At 43.3% G+C, this 18,403-nt stretch overlaps 1 protein-coding gene across 6 annotated transcripts in view; it reads right to left on the bottom strand.

Annotated features, from left to right (window-relative positions):
* The window catches only part of qkia (QKI, KH domain containing, RNA binding a), an 81,220-nt gene that overhangs the window by 42,712 nt on the left and 20,105 nt on the right, over nt 1–18,403 (bottom strand). For all 6 annotated transcript variants that reach the window (XM_030116604.1, XM_030116607.1, XM_030116603.1 and 3 more), the window contains exon 2: nt 9,291–9,433. In XM_030116604.1, the coding sequence (XP_029972464.1) occupies nt 9,291–9,433 (143 nt within the window). The remainder of the gene's footprint in view (nt 1–9,290; nt 9,434–18,403) is intronic.

Below are 18,403 nucleotides of genomic sequence, written 5' to 3'. Positions count from 1 at the left end.
AGTTTGAAAAAGTAATTTCTCCAAAAAAAATTGCTTCAAAAGAACATTGACCAATGAAGCAGAGAATAAGAGGAGATGTACTTTCCACTGCCTGTGGATTCAAACAGCCTTTAACAATAATCACTTACGTTGAAAACATTAGGGAGTCTGAAACTAATGTGAAAAACAGCTTGGTGTGAGAAAAAGCATGTGCTGTCTGACAGTTGGGGGGACGGGGGGCTCATTAGGATACCTTGTTTTTCTTTCTCAGTTTATTTGTTTACAGAAATCTCGATTTATTACAGCATAGCTGCACTTAAGTCGATAATGCATATTATTAAGGATAGGGCTGCATTATAGGGCTGGAAATTGTTCTCGTGTATGGCAGTATGATGATTGAGCCAACCTCCATTTCAAGGAGAGACAATGGACAGAGGTCAAATGATCACGAGGGTACAGGACTAATCGAGCCCGCCAGTAATTCCACTGAGGACAGCCAAAGGATAGGTGTGATACTAGCCTGTAGCTGCCAAATACACGAGGCATTCGCTTGCTCAACTACCGACCCTCCTCCACACCTACTAAAAAAAGAATGGTTTTCATTGTCTGTATCGGTGCTGTTAAATCGACTGCACTGGCTCCCCAGACTGAGGTCTTAAAAAATGTACTGTCTCGGAAGTACAGTGGCTGTTGGCTTGATTTTCAGAGCTTTGTACCCTTTAGGAGCCCTTGAAGCAGCCACTAGTGACAGGAACCGTCATTAAAATTTAACAGGCTTTTAACAATCAAGTAAAATGATGATAATTATCAGCAGTTAAAATCCACTTCCATTACTCCTCCCTAGCTACACTAAAACATTTCAGGTACCGGCTTATCGATATTTCAGTTTCTCTCAGTCTACATTACCACGAGCATAACATGTAAAGATAGCGTGCACAAAAACCGAAAGGTAAACCTACACAGACTCTTACATAAGCATGAAGCCCCCTTCAAGACGAGGACTTACACTGACATTAAAGGCCCTTTGTTTAGCCTCAGTTATCGCTGCTCCACAGGCGGGTTATGCTGTGAGCATCTACGCCGAGGCGTATGGACTGAACTCTTGCAGACACTCAACGCCCAGAGCTGATTATCGCACGTATTTGTGTGGACGGGGCCCTCCTGGTTTGTTCCTTTTTTTTTTTTTTTTTTTCTGTGTGTGTGTGAACGTTGAAGAAACAACAGCAGCTCCACCAACAATGCTCACGGAGGCAGAACAATTGTGCCTTTGACAACGTTTGTTTGTGGTGGTGGGGAGACAGGAAATGAGATCATGCCGAGGGCTCTGGCTATGTGCAAGGGAGGGCTTATCCAAGAGCAGGGCCAGGCCAGGAGGAGAATACCAATCACTTATTAGTCAGCCTTGCGAGGCTTATGGAAATGAGGGACAGTTCATTCAGTGCAATGTATCAAAGCAAGGTGGAATGTGGTTTCACCAGGCGCCCTTCGTCTCGCTGCAACCCTCAATCTCCCCCCAAATCGCTGCGCTCACCTGAGTCTACAGTTCTCTTTATGCTGGAAAACATCATTGTGAGACAATAATACTAACCGTTTATGAGAGCACAACTCCCACTCCCCTCATACATTCCACCTCATTTCACTAAACTTACAGTTTTTGAAGGCCTTACCAGGAGCAAAAAGATTAACACCAGCCTTAGACTATAAAAGCCCATTTCCTTCTACAACTCCTGCCTTCTTTATACATTCACAGCTTCTGGAAACGAAGCAGCTTTCCTCTTGATGTCAGGAGTGTCAAACATGCATCCTGCAAGTTCAAACAGGCCCAGCAGAGGATGTAACCCAGCCGACAGGGTGATACCTTAAAATGTGAAAGAAGAGGACATTAACTACAAGTTTTCCATGAGAGCAATAAATATTTCTCATTGTCCACTATGGGTCAGAGCTTGGAGAAAACAAAACAATAGGAGCATCTGAACCACAGACAGCACAACAATGCCCCATTCTATACTAACTAGCTGTCTTTATGTTGAGTGAGTTAATTTTTAAAAAATGTGCAGTCAGAGAATAAACCTGATTTGCAGGACTGTATTTGTACTTTGTTGGGGCACAATGAAAGGGAAAACTTGCGTTGTTGGCATTAATAGTGTTACACACTAACATTTAATGGTCGAGCTCAATTGAGACCAAAGTTGGCTGTATGTGGCCCATGCAGTAAAAGTTTAACCACCTGTGTATGTTTCAACCAGCAAACTCACTTTATTCAATATTCCATTCTACCCCCCTTGTGTTGCACCATCATCCTGACAGTCACAAACGCACACCAGATCGCCACCTAAAGAATATGAAAAGTTGCGGATATCCGGGCATCACTTGCACTAGTGTGCATACTTTCTCTATAGGAGGGACCAGGGGACACGAGGTGAGGGTGGTGAAAGGGTGAAAGATTACACTTAAATTCCGGTGGTGACATTTTTGCCTCAAAGCCCTATAGACTTCAAAGCTCCCTATTCAGCACACCCAGCATTTAGTGCCTAATCCATAACTCCTTTGATAATTCTGTTTGGGTTTATTTCGGGGTTGCCGGCAGGGTGGAAATACAGAGGAGTGAGGATGGTGAGATGGAAAGCGTGAAGATTGATGTCAGCTCCAAGTTTGGGAAGCGCGAGTGCACGAAGCACAAAGCAAAGTTTGTGAACTTGTGATAAACAAGCAGCAGAGAAAAGTGAAAAACTGAGCAGTAACATGCAGAAAGGGGTGCAGTTTCTCATCCGGTGTTCATTTAAATGTTAGTTAAGTCAAGATGGCAGCTTGACAAACAGGAAAAGTTGCGGAACGATGAGAATAACACTATTTTACACAAACTATTCAAAGGAGAGTGAAGGAACAGGGTGATGCATCAGATTAGTCCCAATCTGGTTTTTGTAATAAAGTATCAAGCAAAACCAAGCACAGCAAGGAAGTCACGCTCCCATGAGCTGATTAGCCATCAGCTTCTTTGCCCACGATTCATCATGTTTGACTCATTCATCATTCAACTGGCAAGCAGGTAACTAGCCAATCATATTCATGCCGGTACACAGAACAGGCTTTACGGCTTGACAGTTATTCAGCTGATGCCCTCTCCCAGTTCTGCTCTGCTGCCCCATTTCGTGTGTAGAAGTAAAACTTTTTGTAGTTTTGATGGTGTACAGGTATGGATACCATGCAGGAGCATCTAGTATTCACATTGAGAGATTAGATCTCTAAACAGGAAAGCTGTTCATGAGCGACGTGCCATACATCTCAGATACCTTGAGGCATGTGTGTATTTGCAAAAAGAACAGGAATCACAGTGATGTCAAACCAGTACACTGTATCTTTTTTAATAGCAATCTATGAGATACTCTACTTCAGTATGACACACTTTCACCTTTTCGCATCACAAAGAAAAGCATATTGATGATATTTCAGTGACTCTGAGGCATCAATCTTGGTTATGGCCTCCAAAATAAAGCATCACTGTTATCTAGTTTGAGTTTCTTTCACCTCTGTGACTCACCGCTTAATGAAGTACGAACCGACTGGCTGAAACGGCACAGAGTACCGTCCACTTACTGCATACGAGCACCAGTGGTGTCATGCAGGCGGAATTAGTGCAGTTATCAACACACACTTAACAGATAACACTGTTTTCCTTTGTCATACTAACTGACTACAACAAATAGAGTTTTCTCTGTTTAAATTATTGTAGTAATTGCATCCTTATCAAATGGCGCACGAGGAAATCAGCAATTCATTAAATTATCATCAGCATGCATGGATGGTTAACTGCAGTTATCAAAATCCCCCACTCCGCCGCTCGATCATTGAGGTGAAGCAAGGTGTGGGGCGCTACAATTCCAGAACTAGTAATGACTTAAGGGGGTCAGAAGGATATCAGGAGCCGGCATGATAAGTGATGACGCCCACATGGGAACGGGCCTAATGACTTTCCCTAAGCAAGGAACTAGCTGGTTCGGCTGGGCAATTTTACCGCAGTGAAACTGAGAGGGGCCGGGACACTTTGTCGGCTCTAAAATCAGTCCTCCAGAGTCCCTGTGGCTTGAGGTGAAGCACACTCATCGCACACCATCACTAAAATTAACCCTGGAAATGAGTTTACTTTCACAGCAAATACCCATTCCAAAAGACTACGTCTGGATCATAACTTATTTAATGATCCATTGATTGGACACAGATTTTAACTGACAGTGATTAAAACTTTTATAATAAATAGAGCTATATTTCCAAGGCTTGACAGGAACACAATGAAAAATTACGACAAAAAGCATTAACCATTATGATGGTTAATTTACAATATTGTTAGTATTGTGATCATGCTTGTCTTCAAATTATTATCATAAGATGGCATTTATGCAGTCTGTCCGTGATACATCTGACACTGACAGCTAATAATTAAGCTGAAAGATGCTTTACAGTTTAAATTATTAGTACAATGTAAAATTAATGGTTTATAGAAGCAGATACATGCTTTTCTTATGAACATGTACACATCTATGAAATAGAAAATTAAAATATGATGCATCCATCTAAAACAAGTTTTTAAATTTGCTTATATTGTTCTTTATTTTCATTATTCAAACAGACAAGTCATTTGCAGTGTACTACTCGACTAATTTACTTTCAAGGCACAGTCTAATAACCAAAAAATCTCAACCTGCAGCAGGGGGAAGAAACATCTGTTCCTTTGAAGCTCTTCACTTCGGAGGCGATGGGAGGAGCGTGCAGCGAGGAAAGTGGGAGTATGGGTGGGTTTAAAAAGACTATTACTGATTTAAATGAGGTAAATGGCACTGAAGTGTCATGACAACCCCCGAACTTCAGACGGCCGCTAATGCCACACTTAAACCACAACACAGCTTTATTTGCAGAGTTTTCACAGCCCCGTCCATATAATCAACGCTTCCTTTATACCGGATGTCTACAAGCTGCTGGGAGGGATTCACACGGTCCTGTTTACCAGTTACTCAACAGCCTGTGTCCTGGGGGTCCCGTTTCAACGAGTCAGCACAGCTGAGGCGGCGTCCATGTGTGTTTTCAGTCCTAAGCATTTCTGACCACAGAGCGACCTGCCCACAACCCACCGGGGCATTTCGCAGTTGGCAAATACAAATACAGGGAGGGTAAAGTACAGACAGAGACGCAGTTAAAAGACATGTCACACATCCCAGCTGATGCCTGAAGGTCACCGGAAATGACATGCTGAGCTGTCAGTCAGTTGCCTATCAGTGTATGTGTGCGCGCGTGCGTGTGTGTGCGTGCTCGGGAGAGAAGCGGAGGCACAGATAGCATTTAATTGAAGGTTGAAGTTATCAGATAGCCTGCGACTCAGCTGTCAGTCAAGATGCAGTCACCGCGGTGACGCTTCACAGTGTTCTGCACCGCTGACGACACCAGGAAATGGCTGACTTTGAAGAACGGCGAGGGGGTGGGTGGACCGACGCAGACAGAGCGCCGGCGACGCGGGCAGACACACAAGCACATTTGCAGACAGATGTGGGGCACACTGGCGAGCGCGCACACACAGACAGGGCCAGGAGAGGGACACACTTAAGGGAATTAGAGTAGAAGCGTGCTGGCAAAGCAAGTTATTTTGGTAGAACTGACATGCTGTACTGCATCGAGACACCAGGACAATCTAATTATCTACTGGTGACGCCTAAGCAGGCGACACGTCTGTGTACCTGACAGAGAAAACCCAATCAGGTGAGCATGACCTCAACCTTTGCGCATGATTTGGAGAATTAGAAACTAAGCAGGAAAAAAAAGTAAATGGGGATATACTGTCAACGATGACGAATGCTGCACAGCAGGCGAGTCGATGCCCAAAACAAAACCGACATGCTGACCATCGGTCATGTGCTTTCTCAGAAGAACCTCGGATTGCATCAGCGTGCCAGACTTATACATGCATTTTCAAGGGGGGAATGTGGGAAATCAGACAGAAATGTGAGACTGGGGATAAGACTCCCCAGTCTAATAATCTTCATTACACTTTCCTTTTGCAGTGGGCAGATGAGGATAGGAAGTGACATGTTTCTTCCTCCCTTCATTTCTTTCCGCTTTCCCCTTTTCTGACTGATCCTGCATCATTCTCTTTCTTCCTCCGAGGCGGAATGGCTCTCCTCTTTATCCTCCTTGGAAACACAAACTGGATCTAAAGATACTGTGGCTGGCTCTGTGTTTAAAATATTCTAAACCGCAGAGTGCGACGAGCTTCAGGAGGAAGTCGGCTGAACGCGGCGGCACTTTATGCCATTGTCTGCTGTTCGAATAATGAATCCCCACATTTTATTCCTCCTCCACCCTTCCCACAAGATTAAAATTACAAATGTCAGTGAAAGCAGACGTAGAAAAAAAGGGAGCAAGATAAAGGATTAGGTGTATGACTTATTAGAGGTCGCAGCGGTAGCATTCAAAAACTATTAACCTTGGAAAAAGGACTGATGTTTAAGTGCACCTGTTGCACATTTTTCGCACACTAACCCCGTTTCAAACAGGTACATTTTCTGAGGAAAAAAAAAAAAGGGAGAGGTAAGGCGAGGAAAAATTAATTTCATTTAAATTTGCTGCTGATTTCCCTTGGCTCCTATCATCACAGCTATATATATCAGCACTATCTGGCATTTCCCCTTTCCCTGCTGACTTAATGACGACACTGCGGTGGACAGATTGAAAAAGTTCAGACCAAAATAAAAGTGGGAAAAATGTCCACTTGATGACGGCTTCTATTTTTATCGCTTTGCATTCCTTTCCTTGCCTGTGCTTGTACACTTGCATTTGCATGTCCGTGCCTGTGTGTGTGTATGTGTGCTCTAATTTGTGCTTCCTAAGGTCATCACTGAGTCATCTCGGCCACCAGGGGGAAGCCTAATTAATTTAGTAGCCTTCCCGACAGCTCGTAAACACAATACAGATTTACAGCAGAGCTGCGCGCGGAGCAGTGTAGCACAGCCAGCGAAGGGAACACGAGGGTCATCCGAGGATGTGCCACACTTTTAATAGTGGGTGTGTGTGAGCGTGTGTGTGTGAGAGTCTCTCCAGTCACAGGTGGTACAGAGTGTTCCACAGACCACCCTTTAACCGAGACCTCCCTCGCTCTGCTGAAAATCTTATGAGGCCGTTTGCAGGCATGTCACAAAGCCCATCCACAGTCTGGATTCAGCAGCGATGAAAAACACATCTAATGTCTTTATATAGCAGCTTCTGCAAACATGATGAATTCAGAAAGAGGACGTCTGTAATGATAACCGAGTAGTCATCCATAACACATAGATGTCTGTGTTTACTATACCAGTAAAAAAAATGTTGTGTTTCTCATACAGATTTTTAAGTGTGAAGTGGTTCCCTGTAAGTACTTGTTTCAGTGACATAGGTGACACACAAGAATGTCATTGACATTTCAATCTTTATATTAAATCAAGGTTTTGCTACCTCGAATAGTACTGGACTCTGGTCAGCCTGCAGTCTGATGATCCATGAAATTTCTGGCTTTATTATTGCAACTTTCAACATTAAAAGCCAGAATATGATCTTATAAATGTCAACCCGGTCCAAATTTGTGACGCAGTTTGAAAATTCATTGTTTGCCACAACTAAAATGTGTTCAAATTAATGCCAGAGAAGGACGAACAAAAATGTAGAATACTCAAAGCAATCAATTAAACAACTTTTTAGTTGTTACCTAATCAATCAAATGATCGGCTCAGCCATAAAGCCAATACATGATTGTAATACTGAGCAATCTGATTAACGCTAAGAAGCTATTTATAATGTCACAAAGGCATAGCTGGAAAAATTAAGCTGAATTTTGCTGAGGCACCATAGAAATGCAATTACACAGACGCCGACTAGAGTAAAACTAAAGCCGCACGTAGTGCAAACACGTGATTATGACGCAGCTAATTGTGGGGCAGCCTCTGCAGACTGGAGTGAAAGAGCAGATGTGGTTGATTGCTTTAACTTCAAGCTCTGATGCTGGCTCCGGTCTGGGAGGGTCAGCCGGAGCTAAGCTGATCCCAGCCAGCCCCCGGTGTGCTTTATCAATTCTGTCAGGGGGAAAATGCAATCCATGGCTGGCTGGGCCCTGCCCTGCTCTACAGTGTGTCTTATCCTTTGTCACCTCCCTCTATTCATTTCCTCACTCCAAGCTGCTGGGATTATGAAGAGAAACGTTGCTCCTCAAGACGTGACACAGTCGTTCATGTGTGTGTGAGCAAAGATTAACATGAGGATGGGAAGGTGGCTGGCTGACACACACATTACAAGGATTTATACAAAGTAGACACATGCACGTAAACGCACGTCCACTGTGCGCAGACAAGAGAAGACTGTTTTCACCATGACACACTGACCATATGTGCACTTCTTCTTCCAGCTATGTGCATTTAAATGCGTGTGTTTTTCCATCTGGCCTTCCCCACTGCGTCGTCCAGAGTGAGTGGAAAGTCAGAAGATTTCCATCTCCTCCAAATGAATATTTATGAAATCACAGCTTACCGTTTATGATGCTTCTCCTTTCAATCACTTCATTCTATTTCTAGCAGCAATAATCTACCGAGACGGTTCATAAACACCACTGCATGCTGGTCTTTTTCCCTACAAGGCAGACTGCATTCGGTGTATCTTAACAGCATTAGCATGTGCACCCCGTCATTAATGAACTAACAGTTACTGCTTAACAAAATGAGGAACTGTTTGTTAACCAAGAATACATTAAAAAGGAGCTGAAAAGAAGAGAATTCAAATGGAAGAGGACCGCTAGAGTGAAGCAGCTACTGTACGAACAAGAGAATGTATGTCTGTATACCGACAGACAGATGAACTGATCTGATGCTGTCGCTTCCGTGATGACACATCACAAAGACACATGGCCTAAGGCAAGGGGACCGAGTGGACTATATAATTTGGAATAATGAGAATATAATATATTTATTGCTCTATTTGTCATGACACAGTGATTCCCACCTTTTTGTCCCTACAGGAAGCCTCCTGTATCAGGCAGGGGAAATCGATTTCTATGTCCGATTTGCCAAAACATTACAGCACAGCTAAATACTGACGGGAAACAAAACATACAGAGGCAGTAAGAAGTTCCCCAGATCTGCTGTAGATTATGCTTTTATTATGGTTTTCTCCACAAGTCTAATTTTGACAGCAGGCAAATGCTTGAAGCGTCTGAGAATCTCCACCAAGGGGGTGATTGTCCCCAGTTTGGGAACCACAGTCCTGAGAAACACTTTATTTGCCTCTTGACTCGAGGCTGTACTTACATCTGGATACTCTTTGACAGGCACAAACAGTTTTTCCTGCAGGTGAACGATGGGTCCGAGTGGTTCAGGCAGCTCCAGCGGGTGTCTGTCCACAAGGCCATTCACTGTGTCACTGTACATGTCTTTGCGCACTCTGTTGATCTCTGAAACAAAGGGAAACACGAAAGTTGTGGTTAGCGACTGAACTGCAAAAACACCGACAGTATTCTTTGACAGAAATTTCCTGGCTGAAATAAATCAGTCATATTGATTTTGACTTATGGGTAAAAAACTTAATGTAGCATAGAAATCTTGGGGGAAGACATAGAAACAATTTCAATTTGCTAATTCCCTAGAGTAATACTGTTTTGTTTTTTTGCAGCTAAACAACAATGTAACTTTGTTTTGGAAAAGACTAACACACTCCAGTATGATGGCCTATAAGCAGAAAAACGTTTGAGGACAGACGGCCCTCAATAGCTGCAGGATGCAGCCATTTTTCTGACCAAACAGCTCAGACGAAAACAGTGAATCAGTGCTTGTGAACAGGTTATTCTATATGCCAGAGACAAAAGTTAAGCGCTGCATTATTAACGGGTTAAGGCCACCGTCTTTTCTCTCTCCCTCCCCTGTGGCTGTTCTCTCGAACAGAGCAGCCTGTGCGAGCGGCTGAGCATGAGACCAGACGTGGAGAATCGCTGAGGCTTGGCTATATACCGCCTTCAGATCTGATCCCTCTGTCAAATGAAACTAATGGACCTCTCTTTCTCTCACACACGATGCCTACAGAGACTTCGCCTCCAACTCTTTCATGCAGACATGTTGATGCATTAGAACAAGGATCACGGTTCCTGTGTTTTTGCATCACAGTCAAGACGCTGAATATAAAATCCAACATTTCGTGGGCATTCCCCTAACCCTGACACACCCCATCTTTACATCATGTGAAACTCTGATAAATCCATGTCACAGCAATGCTCGACGGGAAGAAAATGCATTCATTCCTGCAACGCAAGCAGTGTGTCCATTCGTGTCAGCTTGTCACAATCCTGCAGTTGTGACGCCAGCTGATGGAGGACACATGACTTGGATGACACTTTTGCTTCCATCGTCTCCATCACTTGCACCACCAAAGCAACATTCGCCAAAAATTATTAGTGGGATTTTAGTTTCAAGAGCCACCTACAATAATAATTAGTTTTTTGAAGCTGAATAAAACAGCAGCGCTGGTGAGGCTTTAAGGAAAGATGTGAGTGGGTGTCAAAAGGGGGCGGGTGTTAGACACTATTTCCATCTCTCATGTGGGAGCTCTAAATTAAACTCCAGCTGGGGAACCTGACACTCAGCAATGGGTGTCCTTTGTGAGGCATGCCCGACCTCCAAACCATACTCTCATGGTGATGCAAAGCAGGGAAGGTGGATTTCATTTACATAAGGTTGTAATATAGTTGTCTAAGTGAGTTCTGAGACTGAAATTGCAACTTTCCAGCAGCTAAAACAGTAATGTTAAGATCATGTTTACCATAAGGTGCAGCTGTGGAATTAGCCTGAAGGAATGTTTGAAAGAATTACAGAAGTTTCTGGATATCATGAATGACAGACTGGAACTGATAGCCTATACCACAAATGAGATAACAGACAATGACAGCTGAACATCTGGCCTGCAGCTGCGTGGTCATCATCTCATGACGTGTGGATTGTGGAAGTCACCCGAACAGTGCAAACAAGCTAGAGGACTTGACCCAGAGCAGTTTTATCCCAAAGCACATGATCTCAGCTCAATGAGCTCCTCGGGACACTCCCACTCCTTCCCGAAGATGAAGTCATCCCCACGATATCACACCCACAGAGAAATGATTGCATCAATGCAAAACTATAAAGCGGCCCAGGCAACATTTCTGAAAAACAATTAACATCATAGTGAATGTGCTGCCATGAAGAAATCTTTAACAAAGTAACTCAGTTGCTTCAATTCAATAAAAGAAATAAAAACAGAAGAGTATTTAGCACGGGGTGAGGGCAGAATATAAACTGTAGCTGCAATGTGTCTGAACCAAGAGCAGCACAGTGATGCAATGACTTTACATCATTTCTGCTAAATTCTTAAAGCTATACAGCAAAACTGGCCAACATGAGTTTTTTCAAACTGCCTATGTAGGCATGTTTGTTTTACATTCTGACAATGAAAACTGAGGGGGAAAATTCCTTTATCTTCAAGAATATCTGTTCTTCACATGAAAAAGAAAAAAGTGAGGTATTCACATATGACATTGCAACCCAACAACCAGCTGCAGCAGCAAACACTCCCCCCTCCTTCTAATTCTATTTCCTCTTGCTGAAATGCCACATTAACATAAGGGGGCCGCGCTGGGCCATCAACGGAGACGTGCGGCATTTGACAACCCCTAATTTCAGTGCAGCAACTCTTTTCTGAAGCGTTGCGCTCACCTAAAAATTACCCCCTGCCTTGCACCGACGACAAAATCATTTGTCTAGCTGTCCACCCCGGCAGAAAGAGGCTGATTTTGTGAGTGTGTGCACGTGTATGTGTGTGCACGCTACTGTGAATTACTATCTCACGAGGGGGCGGAAGAGTGTCGTGTCACCACCTTCAAAAGAACAGACAAAAAAGGTAAGGGGTGGGTGGGGGAGGGGGGGGGGGACAAGTGGCATTAAAACAGGCCTGGTACTCAAATGAGAACTTTTCTTGAACTGTGGCATTAGACTGTAAAAACTATTTAATGCCACACTTACAACAGAGTAATCCCAGTCACCCTGTGTGGCCATCTCTCAGCTCAGAGCGTCAACCACAACCTCACTCAGCCAATCACACTGCTATGATTTCTGTCAGCGTGCACACACCTGCAATGGACTGTTGTGAACACACACACACACAACACAGATATTCTAATCTCTGGATAAGTTGTTAAAGCAGACATATGTTAGGAAGAAGCAGGAATCGACCTTGAGAGTAGTTAGAGGGCAAAGATGAGACAAAGACATTAAAAAAAAGAGAATTATAACCACAGTGCTGAGCAAGCAAGAGTGTAACTGTATTCCTCTTGACTCGTGCTGCTCTCTTCTGCCTGGATGTCAGCTTAAACATATTTCATTCCATTCTTCCTCTCCATTCGTGCCCTTTATTCTCAAATCTGCATAAAAACAGGCTGCGGCTGCACATCCATCTGCCTTTTGTCACAGAGGAGACGACTTCTCGTCTTTTCTGTGATCTTGGCGGTCGGAGAGAGGCGAGCACCCAAAGGGGATGAAGTGGGAGAGGAGAATGGCAGGTAGAGGGGTTAGAGAGGCAGTGGACTGAGGAATAAGCGAGAAGAAGTGTCTGCAAGATGAGAGCCAGGAATCAAAGTGAAGTCTGGTGGGTGGATAATAAGTGGAAAAGTTTAGTTTTGACCTTGGAAGACAGAGAAAAAAAAATCCAACAGGAAGACCTTTTTTTTCGGTTTGGACCTTTCTGTCACTTCTCAGGATCTGCCAACAGCAGAACGCTGTCGGGTCATTTGTCAGGTGGCTCAAGTATTCTGCAAAGACACTGTAATAGCATCTTTTGGGTCTCTGTGGTGACGGCTCCGTCTTAGGCAAGACAGATGATCAAACTCCATCTGTTGAGCCGAAATGTGCGATTCTGCCAGAAGCTCTCAAAAAGCTGGTAGGTTACCCATAAGCTTATTTACCAGGGTGCCTTAACATTGGAGACACGATGATGTCAAAGAAGACATTTCAAGGAAAATGAATATCTTAAGAAAACACCAATGAACAAGATTTTAAGCAATTAAAAGCCTCAAGTGTATTTTGGTTTAATCTAAAATGCCAGCAAATCAAGCATGACTAATTCCTTCAGATTGCAATTACCAGTTTACAAATAACCAACATGAAATGTGCAGATATTGTGCAATAAAGCTTGAAAACAGCACAGCTGACAAAGAATCTGCGCAAGACAGCAAACAACATGTTTGGGAAGTGGCCTTGGCAAAACGTGGAGCGAGAGGTCAAGTTTTCTGCTGAACAAAAAGTATTGCCCCTTTACAGTAGCATAAGGTCTAAAGCTTGAGAATCATGTGCATAGTGGAGAAAAACACAAATCCTGTAAGCGTATCAATTCATTTGAGTGTGCAATATTGTCGGCCAATCACAGCAGGCCTCTGTGAACACACCAACATGGAGTTGGGAAGCCTTTCATGTATTTACCCAGGCTGATGCCAAATACACTTAGAAGCAGCACGAAAAAAAAATGAGGCAAACAGTTCAGGAGAGCTTGAGATGAAGGGAGAAAAAGCTCAGACAAAAGAATCGGAAGCAATTATACAGCTTTTCCTCATCTGATCTGAATTTAAACAGCATAAAGAAGAAACTTGGGCAGGGGAGATCACAGTCGAGGCAAAAGGAGGAGAGAAAAATAAAAAGATGGTTCAGGCACATTGTAGAATTTAAACGGAGGCGCTATAATCAGGTTTAGGACAGGTGAACATCTTTCAGCTTGATCTGCTCCATAAGAGAATGGGAGCAAGTCCATTAAGAGCCCAAAAATAGATATGCGCCATAACTGCTTTGTCCTCACTCCATGGCTCACAGCCAAACGTCCCCTGACCACGCGAGGCACACCTGTCCATACAAGTAATGTGCGTGTGTGAGTATGAGCTACAGAAAGAAAGGAGGGGACACAGAGAGGGGGAGGAATGGGAAGCAAAAGAAATATAATGGGTGAGTAATCAGTGTGATCAGCTTCGCCCGAGAAAAGCTGCTTTAGATGCTGTGTGATGCCTGGTATTAAGCTGATAATATCTGGCACCTGAAACAGATTGAACCCAACACCAATTAATCTTCAAGCCAAAGTGATCAAATGTTGGACTTTGCAGCAACTGAACAGTCCTTCCAGTTTATGGTGATTCAAGATAAAAAAAAATGTTCAAAATCCTTTCATCTGTACCTGCTTTTCATGTGCACGTATGCTCCATTCATGATTTAAAAAGCCAAAGAGCAGACGGCCAGGGAGATGAGGTAAATATAGCCATAAAAATGTGGTGTGCCACAAAAAAAAATGGAAAAAAAAAAAAAAAAAAAAAAAAAAAAACTACAGCAATCACGGATAGACCTAAATGTACCAGTGCTGAGTGAAACAAGGCTCAGGCGACAAACAAGCCTTTTCACTTTAAAGCTCTGCACTTTAGCAATCACAAAGCCTGGGTACCCGTTGCAGGCGGAGGGATTTGGGCGTTTAATGCATTCCTGCCCTTTATTCACAGCACAGACGACTTTATCCAAGACGACACTCCACTTCAACAGTTTAGGGGTTTGGCAGGCCAAGCATATGAAAGACGGGCGGGTTCTTTTAAAGCAGAGAGCAGAAGTATAGCGAGCATCGGTGGGGGTGACTGAGCCATGAAAACGTATGCATTTCTGGGTCTTATCGTCAACTCACAGCTGTCTCTCTCTCTCGCTCTCTCTTTGTGATGGGCAAAAACTTTCCTTATGCTTCTGTCTTATTTTTACTTCCCGATCGTTGATTTACGGCCACAATCCTTTGATGTTTGTGCATAAAGTCCAATCTGCACGCCGCACCATCAGTCCAGTTAAAATTGGACTGTGTACTTCATTTGTGCCAAAAAAGTCAGCCTGAGTATTGATATATCCTCGCCTAAAAGCTTGCACTGGAGAATACCGACATCAATAGGCTTTAATGCCAATGTTATGTCGCTGTGTTCAGTATTTCACTGCAGTTTAAAATCACCAGATTCCAGATGGCAAACAGAGAGGACGCTTTGCAGCATGTTCTGTGGTAATCACAAACTGTATGTGCACATGCAGAACTTAAATGAAACAAGATGCAAAGCAGACAGAACACACTGTACCAAAGAAATTCTGTCTCATGCACGACACTAGTTTCCGAGCAAATAACAGCAACACCGAAATAGACGACAGCTGGAGATTAACACTTTAATTCAATGAGGGCAACACTGTGTTGCTGCATACGGCCACTTCAGACACAATAACTAGTTTCACAAAAGCAAGTGCGTCTATCACACTGGAGCCTAAAACACATGGGGTGCAAGTCATTCCCTCAACGCTATCCTTTAATAAAGAGAAGGTAATAACCCACTGCACACAAGGGTTCCTGGATGAGATTGTTGTAACCGTACACAGTAACACAAAATACAGAGAGCAACCTCTCATGACAATGTTCATTCACATTCAAATAGTTTTGTAATTAAGCTGAAGCAGAACGGAACGTTTTTACTCCCCGGCTGCTCAGGCTCAATCTTTCAACGATGTTCATATTTATTATATCTATATATTTTGGTTTTGAAGATTTCCCTGCAGATCCGCAACAGCAACCACATAAATGGGTGATTTAATACAAAAACAATTGTGGATCTGGAAGATACATTCGTGACAAACCCAGATCGTTGAACTGTACAAGCCAGGGCTTAACTTGTGGCGCAGAATATTTTGGAAGCTCTCAAACTCTGATAATGAAATACTCCCACGGCGATACAGACCATGCTGCTGCGACTATCTTTTTCCAATGTAGCTCTGGTTTGTGACCAGTTTGAAAGAAATCTTCCTTTTCTCACATTGTACATCTGTGGAAAAATACAGTCCTAGAAAAAAAAAAGAAAAAAAAGAAACGTACATCTCACTTTTATTCTGTGGGGACAGATCCTCACAGTTGCTTAACCCTGACACGGTGTGGATAGAATCGCTGACCCCCACAGGCTGAGGGGGGGTCTAAACGTCTCTAGACAAGAAATGACGGTGCAGTTTGCAGCCAGAGGGAGAGATTTGTATTGCGTGTCAGGGATTTTCCTGGAGGCAGGTTGGGTGAAGCAGCTCCAGCGTCAGGTCTTTAAGCAGATAGGCCGCTAAATGAACGACTGGCATAACAAGGTTTCAGGACTGTGCTCTCCAAGAGACAGGTGGGAAACAGAAAAGAAATCAAGCAATGAAATACAATAAAACACTTTCACTAACACACAGGGCTATCCATCACACAGGTGAGCAGCAAATCAAGGCACAGAGGAGCTAGTCTTTCACCCAAACAGGGGATGAATGGGCGATACAAACTTCCCCGAAATATGCTTACGAGGGCTAGAGCAGCACAATCTCTTTCTGAGGTGTACACCATAGCTCAGAGACAGCAGAAAATATATAAATCCTCATTGTGAGTGCAAAAATCCCAGTTTATTTCCAAGCCGACTACCGAATGGAAAAGCAGCATGTTTCACTGTGATCATCGATAACAACCTGGTGCGTCCACACTCCGTTTTTAAGCTATAGAACTGCCAATGTGCGGGTGCTCCGGTGCAAATTTCAAGCACATACAACACATTCAAAAACAAACATCCAACCAAACATTAAAGAACACCCACACACATGCGCTAATGAGCCCATGTGTTTGTAGGCACGGCTCCCCTGAGAGAGTGAACCCACAGAAATAACACTCCACACGGAAGGAGGAGGGAAAACCGCCTCAGAGAAAAATCTGCTAAACAAATACGGCAGGAAACAAGAAGGAAATCATGCTGGATCTCTCCTCTAGCTTGCATTGCTAGCCACTGCTTCACATGCAGTCTGGTGGCACAAAGACGGCCTAAAAACTGAAATTACAGAAACACACAGCGGCTCTGCATGACACTAAAATTCAGCCTCCATTGCTGCTTCATATCTGGTGTTGATGACTGAGAGGGAAGAAAGCTGCAGCTTGTAAAAGGTGAACATGCTAAAATGCTCTTTTCCTAGCTTTAATGACAAAATGAACTCATATTAGGCATCGCATCAAGTGAATTAAACAGTGTGTACTCTGCAGGGATGATGGGAGAGGTATTTTCCCTCACTAATGAATTACTTTTACAGCAGGGGACACAATTACTGACACTGCATATTGATTACTGCTCCTTCATGTGAAAACCAGAGGCAAAGAAATAAACAAAAGGTAAATACTAGGTAATCAAATCTCAAAGGCTCCATTTACATGACAACATTTTCAAGAGAAAACAGTAAACTTTCTTTGCGTTTTGAGGAGCCCTCGATTTAGACAGCTGCCATCTGCAACTAACAAACCCAATTCTGGCAACCAAAAATCCAAAAGTACACATGGTTAGGCATCCAAATATTTAGTTTTAGGCTCCTGGGCTCAAAATCCCAGTTGCCCTACAAGACAACAACATCATTTTTAGCATTTTTGCCTTTTCTGTGTGAACGGGCATGATTTTCCAAATGCAGCAGGGTAAACCAAGCTTTTCTGAAACAAAAACACCAACAAATTCTTTTTCGCTTGAAACACTGTGGCGTGAACGGGGCCGAGAGCAGCCCACCAACGCATTACTTTGTGATGATGACAAACGTATAACGAAAGAAAGAAAGCAGCTTTTAGAGTGAAATTGCAGTCTTGACGCAAAGCCCTGACATTGTTAAACCTGTAGCGCTTTCAGTTATGTACAATAACTTATTCAAAATATACTGAAGTCGAAAGCCAAAAGGCTTTCTTCAATAGTAGCAGAGAATTGGGCATACATGCAAAACATCAACAACAGCAAAAACAAAAAAGCTAAGTAACATGTATTGTGAAATCAAAAGTATATCTACTTGTGATTCTAGATTTGCTTTTCAGATTATTTTCCATTGCAAAAGTTAGAACTTTTCTGACTAAATTTATTGAGAAACTGACGGCAGGAACCAAATCTCCCTGTGAATCAGATGCATCTCTATATTCCAGTTTACGTGAAAAAGACTGACAAGTTTGCCGTCATTTCCCCTCATATTCTGGCTGAAGCCTCTGTGAAAATGTATGCTAAAATCAGAGTGTGTAGGTGTGGTGATGGCCAAGAACAGCAATCAGCAAAGCCATTAATCATAACCAATGGCAAATGCAATGTTTTCTGGGGCTGTCAGTGTGACTGCACGCAGGAAGGGGAGGAAGTGCCAGGCTGAATGTGGCTTTTGGTGGCTGCTGGCAGCAATGATGACGGTGCGCTATAAAAATGTGTCATAGCACGTTAGTTTGGTGATTAAACAAAGCAAACAGACAGCGCAGACAAATGAGGGAAGGAGCAAAGGAGAGGCAGAGCTGATGGGGGGAGGAAGAGAAGCAGACTGCAGGGAAAAAACAGGGACTGAGG

The sequence above is a fragment of the Salarias fasciatus genome, chromosome 19 (assembly GCF_902148845.1).
Source record: "Salarias fasciatus chromosome 19, fSalaFa1.1, whole genome shotgun sequence".
NCBI classification, from domain to species: Eukaryota; Metazoa; Chordata; class Actinopteri; order Blenniiformes; family Blenniidae; genus Salarias; species Salarias fasciatus.
The sequence above is the reverse complement of the archived record's forward strand: the minus strand, read 5'-3'. Positions and strand labels throughout refer to the sequence as shown.